The 8,877-nt window shown below is 42.2% G+C and overlaps 1 protein-coding gene across 1 annotated transcript in view; it reads left to right on the top strand.

The window, feature by feature from the left end:
- FAM180A (family with sequence similarity 180 member A) overlaps positions 1–4,215 on the top strand; it is a 28,210-nt gene extending 23,995 nt beyond the window's left edge. Inside the window, exons 2-3 of the mRNA XM_009288343.2 lie at positions 2,672–2,772; positions 3,801–4,215. Coding sequence (XP_009286618.1) covers positions 2,672–2,772; positions 3,801–4,145 — 446 coding nt within the window. The 3' untranslated portion in view covers positions 4,146–4,215. The remainder of the gene's footprint in view (positions 1–2,671; positions 2,773–3,800) is intronic.
- Positions 4,216–8,877: the final 4,662 nt, after the last annotated feature.

Below are 8,877 nucleotides of genomic sequence, written 5' to 3'. Positions count from 1 at the left end.
GTCCCAAGGCCCTGAAGTCTCTCTTGATTGCCCTCAGACTTCTTGTTGCAACTTCATTGCTGCCTACCTGAAAAATCAATAATGGATAGTAATCTGAGGGCCATACCAGGGTAGGAAGCTTTCTTTTCACATCTTTAACCCGGGCCCCAGGGAGGCAGCAGACTTCCCTGAGAAGTGGGTCCGGTCTGCGTTTTGGACCTTCTGTTCCCTTCAGAAGGGGGTCTCCTATGACAATGACCTGTCTTTTTTTCTTTATGGAAGCAGTTTTGACACAGGGTGTAGGCCAACTTAACCTCCAAGCTAGATGTGGGAGTCCTTCACTGAGGCTTTTCTGGGTGAGTGGTGATGGGCTGAATCTGATGACTCCTAGCTCAGCTCTGTGGTAGGAATCTGAACTTGTCCTGAAAGCTAAAAGCGACCGGTGTGATGACAATAAGCATGACAGCACTGAAGCAAGATGCCATAGACACCTTTTCCATGGCTCAGGGAATATCTGAGATGTAAATCACCTGCATGTGTAGATGTACTCTGCACTCTGCAGCTGTTTCCACTGAAAGGGCATCTAAAAGAGATAAAAATGAATTGTCATCATTATGGACTGGATTTCTGCCAGCTGCTTAGTAATTAGAGTTTTAATTGCCTGGTAATAAAAATTTTAATTACTCAGCAATTAGTGCTTGAAGTTTCAAGTGCTTCACATGCACTCAGTTGCATTCTTGAATTGCCAAGAGCAAAAGACGGAATAGCTCCAGTGTGTCTCAGCAAAGCTCTGAGCAAGAGGGGTGAACATCAGTGATGGAGCAGCAGCAGAAAAAGGGTATAGCCCCAGCTACCAGTGGTTAGCCAAGCAAACACTCTTGCAGAGCAGAACCTGCAGACAGCTGGTGACCTTTCCCAAACTCACCACCTCCTCAGCTGGGCCAGACAAGATGGTCGGGTCGTAAAGGCATCATGCTGGGGAAAGGCTACTGCAGAGACCAAGTCCTTTTCAACACCTCTGTTCTTTTACTTGGTGCATTCATTCCTTCAGGCTTTTAGTCACATACCCTGCAAGTACTATTTGGTTATTTAACAAGTTTTAACCTAAACTCACATGGATCCAATAGGAACCACCTAGCTCTGTAGGTGTCTTACCAAAATGCCTGAAACCCATCACTGCAAGATGCATTTACAGTTAGCAGTATCCAGCTGCAGTATGTTTATTGCAATTCAACAAACTATTTTACCTATACTATACTCCCCAGCTAATTCAAGGCCAAAATACCCTTTGCTGGGTCAAGCATGAATTACTTCATACCTAGTATTATCCCAATTAATTTTTCTTATACTAGATAGCAAAGGTCCTAATTAACACAATCTCTGAGGGCCTGGTTTCTTTCTCCTTGCATTACTTGAACTTAAATATCATTAAGAAGTTAAACTTTAACAAAGTCAACAGTTGGCAACAGCCCAGGAAACAGGACTGCATTTAGGCTACAGAGTCTGTGCCTTTCAAAAGGTGGGTTTTTTTTCCTTTTTTTAATTGCTTTCCAAATTTACCTATTGGTAAACAACAGTTAAAAGTTGAGAAGTGGAGTTTATGAGGAAATGCACCGATAGTCACATAAGTACAGCTTTAAAAAAACCTTCCTGTTCCTGAGTATTAGAAAAAATCTGACAAATCCAAACTATGGTTACCTAAACATCAACATCTAAATCATATACACATAATATTAAACAAAACAGGGGTTTTCCCCTCTGCTCTGAAAGGAACTGACACCTTTTAATAGTACTTAGTTACCTGGTTAGTAACCTAGTTAGTAACTCAAAGCATTTAGGTGGTCTGTAACGTAGCATCAGATGTTTTTTGTACTCGGTACTGTACAGGTCAATGATTCCACAAATGCTCTACCTCACTGGGGTACTGAGTTCAGGGGCTATACATATGTTTTCTGTCTCACTTCCCTGGGACAATATCTGTAGTACACTTCATAGTGGCAAATAAATACCTGATCATAGCAGACACTGTTGTTTCTAGCTATAACACTGTGAAGTATTAAAGTCATAATAAATTGGGATTTACCTCATTGAATGTAGCTGTCTTGTCTAAGCTGGTAACAGGCTCAATGAATAGACATAGGCATCTCCAAAGGGTGAGTCACTCCTTCCAGACATATATGCCCAGGACAGATGAGGTGATCTACTCTCTGGAGGAGCTGTCTCTATCAACTAAGGAGACATCAACTTTTAGACAGCTGAAACCAGGAGAAATGTAGGGTCTTAGAAGTTTGTCCATAGGAGAATGGCCTGAAGAAAGTAGGCTGTGTTGATGGTCAGTATTGATTTCCCCTTGCAGAGCCAGGAAAAGAACATGTATTTCATGCAGTGTTGATGTTGCTGTTACCATTACTATTCCTTACACCGTGTCTGCACCTCAGAGTCACATGCTTGGATTATAAACCACTCTGTGTTAGACACTGTATAGATACAGGACAAACAGCTGACCTCCATCCCTAGTAGATTATGGTCAAAGCAGTCCATGCCGCCCATTTTATTTACAGTGAGAAGTCATACTGTACAGTAAGTCTTTGCAACAGGCAGTTCTTTGGTTAAATCTACTATTGAAAAGTGTTTCCTCTTTTCAGTGTTTGCCACCCTATGGAACCTCTCTTTTCCCATTGTTATTTTCCAGCTATGCTTTTCCCAGCTGCTCAGCGATTCAAGAGGTCCTCAGCTGCCTTCCTTAACCCAGTGCTACAAAACTCGCTGGAAGATGTGGTCCTGCTTTACGAGGTTCAGTATATGGGAGCAGATGGTACCTTAAGCCCTAACCAACACTGGGGTTACTGTCCACACTGGGGTTATCTATTATCTGTCTTCAAGTCACTTTTACTCATCTCAGCAGTAAACCCATTGCTGACTATGTAATAGCTCACCAGAACGGAGGGAACAGACATATATATGACAAACTCATCATATATATGTGCTTTCAGTGCTTAAGCAGGCAGCAGTTGCCTGCAGTACCTCAAATGTGGGTTCTAGCTCATTGACAGGCAAAGTGAAAACGACAGCAAATGGCTTTCCACTGAAAGCAACTTTCTTCCAGAACAGTTACGTATTAATAACACAATGCATTTAAATTCTTTGGTCTGAGTCTCAGTCCCAAATTATTTGTTCAAATCATTAAAGCCACGAGTACCAGTCATTGCAAAGTAATCCCAAGGGCATGACTGTTTCACTCCAGAATGATTCAGGTCCCCTTTTTCACAGCAGTGGAGACTGCAGATGTAATGCACAGTCTGGAACAGTGTCACATGGTTAGCTAAGGGAAAGTGGCCCACCTGAAGAAGGTGCATGGGTCAAATCTATCTATCCCACACCTTCAGAAACTGGGATTGGATGACCAAACAGGGGAGATAGGCTGGGAAGCTGTGGTCTCTCACGCAGAGCTAGGCCACCACTGCTATCCCTGGCAGGGCAAACGGCCTTTCCGAGCTGTGCTGCTGTCTCCACCTCTCCAATCCTCATGTGGCACCAGCAGCAACCCATGCCTGTTTTGGACAATAGAAGACTACCTGTTTTTTCCTTTTCCTCTCTCCTTTCCCCGTAACCTGTCTCTAATTTTTTCAGGTAGGTAACACAGGAGTCCAATGTTCGCATAGATACTTTCTGATCTGCCCCACCTCCAGCCAGTGCAATGACAGTTTTGCCTCCATTTGACCTAAAGTAAAGATCTAAGGACATGTTGTTAATTTACTTACACTCTGCCTAGAGTCTCTTGGAGAAGATAAATAGCTTTCTGTGTTCTGATTTTGTACCAGTTTCTTTTAGCTGAGCTTGACATTGACAAGGGTCAGAGGATCTCCATCAAAGATGAGGAGCTCGCTTCACTGAGGAAGGCTGCGGAGTTTGACACCATCTGCAATGAGATTATCCCCAAGAGCATCACAGAAATCCGCAGGCTGACTAGCAGGTTGTCTTCCTACCCAACAGTCCTCAAGAAAGAAGACTTTGAAAGGACGGTGCTGACCATGGTCTACACGGCCTACAGGGCTGCTCAGTCCCAGGGGCACCAGAAAGACGCTTGGGCTGAATCCTTTGTCAATCTTTACAAAGCCCTGAAGCATGACTTGATGTTCCCATACAACAAAGAGTCATCACAGTGAGAGACGATGCAACGGTAACTCAGCCACCTCTTCCGGTTGATAAGGGACACATGTAGCACGTCCTCCACTTTATTCTGTAAAGAGTTTAATAGCCTGCTTCATGAAAGATTATTTGTTTTCTAGCTCCCTCTTGTGGAATCCACTTTATAGTTCCATGTTAAATAGGGAAAAATATTATATTCAGTCCTGGGAATTCGATTTTTGTGCTGGCTTGGAGGCACATTCTGTGACAAGCAAAGAAGGGAGTCTGGTGTACACCCCAGACAGACATGCCCTTGTTTCATCCTGTGGTTTCCTATAAGAAATACATAAGTATACTATGCTTGTGCTCACATACCTGTGTGTATGTGCTGGAGAATGCTGCTTTCCTAGCCGGGGAAACAAGTTCATATTTTGGCTGGCCAGTAAAAGAATATTATAAAGAGAAGCAAAGGCCCTCTGTAAAAGGAAGAGGTTTCATAATTGTCAGCCTTCAGAAATTATGCCAAATATTATTCATTCCGAATATTCTTGTAAATAAGCACTGTCTGATTCACTTCATTTGGCTGAGCCAGTGTCTAATTGCAATAATGTTTGCAGAAGAGAAAGGGCATTGTGAACACCAGCAGCAAACAATGCCTGTGAACATATTCCCTGCTTCCTAGAGCCACCCTCCCAAACAGTCTGCAATGATTCTTTCATTATTTGCACATGACTTTGCTTCTGCTCCTTGTTTTTTGAAGGGAACATGGCTTTGTCCTCAGTGGAGTCAAAGACAAGACAAAGGCCCTGTTTAATTTAACGATGACACATTTTTCCTGGTTCTATCACTTGAACATAGGTCATCTAAACCCGTGCTTCAGAATCCCCCTGAGGCAAGGGAGGAAGGTGCATTAAAACATACCTGGTGCTGAATTTAGCGGTGTGCCTCATTTTTGATGGTAAATTATATGTTCACTTGTGTATATGTGTGTGTATGTTCATGCATGTGTGTGCACGTAAGTGCTGAGTACATGGAAGAATCCTAAATTGTTCAGTCAGGGAACAATTGCATCCAACCACTTAGCAGAAAAGGCCATTCACCAATCCAGTGGTGGGAATTATGAATTTGGGAGCAGTGGAAAAGCAGTACTTGTTTACATCAAAAAATATTTGTAGAAATAGTGCAACTGATTATTATAAACTGCAAAAAAATAATGGACAGAAAATGGACAGAAAAAGGAGATATATCTTGTCAGACAGATGACTAGCAATGAAAAATCCAAACTCTTCTAAAGCAAATCCCCTAATTTTTATGAACAAGTTATACGAACTCTGTTTCTGTATTGATATTAGAGGTGCTTCTACTTCCAGAGCATGGGAAAACAGCTAAACATTTATTTCATCCTTTCATACCAGCACTCTCTATCTCTCTATTCACATAATATCTTAAGGAGACAGGCCCAAATCACAAATCCTAGATGCTGTAAAAGAGAATTGAGGATTCCAGCCCCAGTTCTGAATCATGTTTAACTGCTTTTGCATCACTTGAGCAAAAGGAATGAACTCTTCTGTGTCCCTTAACAGGGATACTCCAAGGACTGGAGCTGAAAAAATCCATTCAGCACCACCTTGTTGCAGCAAACAGCACATAGTGCAAGCAGTCAGGGCACACTGGATTTAGCAATCACCCGTGGGGATGTGGAACCACAGCAGCCTTAGGGGCAGGCTAGCAACGGCATAAGCAGCTGGACAAAGGGCTTATAAAAGACAGAGGCAGTCCTGTTTCTCCCAGCAGTTTCTGTACGTGTATGCATGAGTGTGCATGTTTGCGTTTAGATGCACATATGTGTAGGTGCACTTTTATACCTGAAGATCTATGTTAGCCATCTTCAAAGCCTGGCTAGCATATGGCAAAGGAAACTGAAAACCTCAACCACAAAGCTATGAGCCACAAGTATCTCTGTCTCCTCTACTTGCACACACAGCTCCGTGCCCACAAAGCAGCTTTGCGCTACAGCCCACATGCCCTTTAAGCCTTCAGCCTAAACACTGATGATCTGTTTGTGTTTTCTTCCCACACCATGCTTTATAAACACATGGAGGGGAAATGCCATGGAGCGCACTCCTGCCTTTCCAGGTCTGCTTCTTGGCTCCCTGAAGCACCACTTGCCAGAAGAGCCTGGAACCAGGGCAATTCATAAATCCCTTACAGCCAGTGACTTCAAGTCTGCAAAGATAACAACAGCGAGCACCACAGTAAGTATTAATTGCTAGCAGTCACCATCCAGAGAAATACCTCCCAGCCACTCTCCTCACCCCACAACAGAACTGTCCAGCAGTCAGAGTCTACTCATCAGTAAGTATCCCATAGAAAAGAATTACAGATAATTTTGAATATCCAATCATTCCCTATGGCATACATACCTTGCTGTACCTTACAAATTGGTAACTGAAACCTTTATCTCCTCAACAGAAAATAAGCTTTTCTGAGTTTGTTTCCCTCCTCCCATTACTGTGTGTAGTGTAGGAAAAAGATTTATTCCTTGGGAATGTGCTTGGACTGCCCAGGTTAATTTAACAGAGACTGTCAATGCAGTTAATAAAAATATTCTACATAAAACTAATTGGTTTTGCATTGTATTGATTTCAGCAGCAGATTTACTATTTAGCAACTTGCAGCTTGAGTAATTGGTTATCTTGGACTGCACAACTCTTCATGGGAGCAATGGTACAGTAAAGAGGGAACAGCCCTTCCCTCTGACCAGCAGGAGGAGGCAATAGATAGGAATGACAGCGCCTCCTTTTTCCAGAGTTTAAGTGGGAAGGAGCACTCTGCCTCAGGGCAGCTCTTTGGGCTTAGGGCAGCTTCCCTCCCTCAGTATTGCTTAAGATGCAGGCTAGGTTGACCTGCTCCCTAGCTCAGTTTGCATCTCATCACTTCAGACTGAGTCATGTTTATAGACAGTCCTTCTCTCACAGGGTGGAAGAGCCATTGCCTCTAAATGGCACCTTTTATCCACCCTTTGACCTTACAGATCATAAAAAAGTGAAATAAAACATAGATTTTTTTTCATTTAAAATAAAACATTTTTAAATTTTTTTAGTATTTTAGACATTCTTTTAGTTTCTCTGAAACAACTGACAAAACAGATATAAATTCCCTGGATGTATTGTCCAGCCCAAAATCTTCACATTAACTATATTTTTGCTTCCAGGACTAATTGCTAAATTTGCCTGAAGGGTATCAAGGTTCTGTTGCTTGATGGAAGTTTCAAGGTATAGAAACATTACACAGCCTTAGGTACAATTACTAATTTCAGGAAGAATTCACCCTGCACATCAAACTCCTCTGCAGGTCTGCCTCTGCCAGTTCTCCAGGACTCAGTGTCACAGAGGCATCCCAGTCCAGTCTGGGGAGCTCAGTTTGTGTCTGACTAGCAGTGTGTGGGGAGACGATAGGCAAGCAAGGTTTGGGAGCATAGAAAATCCTAGGTGTGTGGCTTCCTATGAGATACAGGGGAAATGGATGTCCATCTACAGGTTGTGCATGCAACCAGCCAATGGATTCAGTCCTAAATCTCCAGTACTTTCTGCCCCACAAAAAGCATCAATAACGGCAGAGCTGTAGAAATGCTTCTTCACTGGAGTAGAGTAGACTAGAGTAGAAAGCCTAAAAATTCTCAATTTGAGTCTGAATCCTACTGTTACTGAGGGCACATGAATCAGTACAGAGATCAGCCCGTGCCTTATGAATAAGTGATGTTCATGGATCAGGATGGAAGAAACATGAAAGAAAAGATACTGTCTAGAAAACAACGATTATTTATTTATCATCAGTACTGGGACCTTGAAACAATAACAGACTGTTCAGCAACTAAAAAAGGTCTTTTTGTCTGTTTGTGTTCATGTCAGAAAGAGGAGGCTGCTGATTTTCTCAAATGTTCTGACTGGGTTTTGGTTAATGGGTGGAGCAACTACTACCTTCCACAGTCCTCATTGGTGAATTAGAGTTGCATGAAGCTTTTTAACAAGTTTTTATCTTGAGAACAAGCATAATCTGTGTTGGAATTGCCGCCCTGTGAATTCCAAGCTCAGGGCAAAAGTAGGGTAAAGGTAGATACAAAGTAGAAGCCGAAACTATAGCAAAGAGACAAAATCTGGAGGAGCTGTAGATGTTTGTTTTTTTTTTTTTTTAAGAAGGAATACCTGCAAGTTTGTTTCTGTGCACTGAACAATAGTTTTTTGATTTTAATAATTTTCCAGCAAAAAAGAAACCTGTATTTGAGACATTCAGACTATCAAACAGGAGGAAAAAAAGCAGCCTGAAACATATCTCACCTGGTTAATGAAAACAGGAATTACATTGCTAGATGATGGAAGAAAAACACCTTCCAAAACATGGGGATAAGAATGCAACACAGCTACACCTGTGATTCTGAATTAAAAAGAAAAATTGTCAAAAGATCACTATGCTCCAACTTGCAAACCTCTGCATGTTATGGTGCGATAATGTGGATGTGCTGGTGAGCCCTACCTAAACTGAATGTCTTTTTAATTGAAAAATCATTAAGGTTTCTTTTCAAAGCAACAGACTGAAGAATAAACAAATTAATTATTTTAGGTGACTGGGTGGGGATAGGAAATGAGGCAGTGAGAGACCTTTCAGGGAAATCCGGGCACAGGTGAAGGAAAACGTGGAGTGGAAGTTGGAGTATCTGAGGAACCGGAGAATAAACCCAAGGAGAAGAAAGCCACCAGAAAGTAAAAGAGT

The sequence above is a fragment of the Aptenodytes forsteri genome, unplaced genomic scaffold, assembly GCF_000699145.1.
Source record: "Aptenodytes forsteri isolate BGI_AS27 unplaced genomic scaffold, ASM69914v1 Scaffold56, whole genome shotgun sequence".
Taxonomy (NCBI): Eukaryota; Metazoa; Chordata; class Aves; order Sphenisciformes; family Spheniscidae; genus Aptenodytes; species Aptenodytes forsteri.
This window is presented reverse-complemented; position numbering and strand designations above follow the sequence as displayed.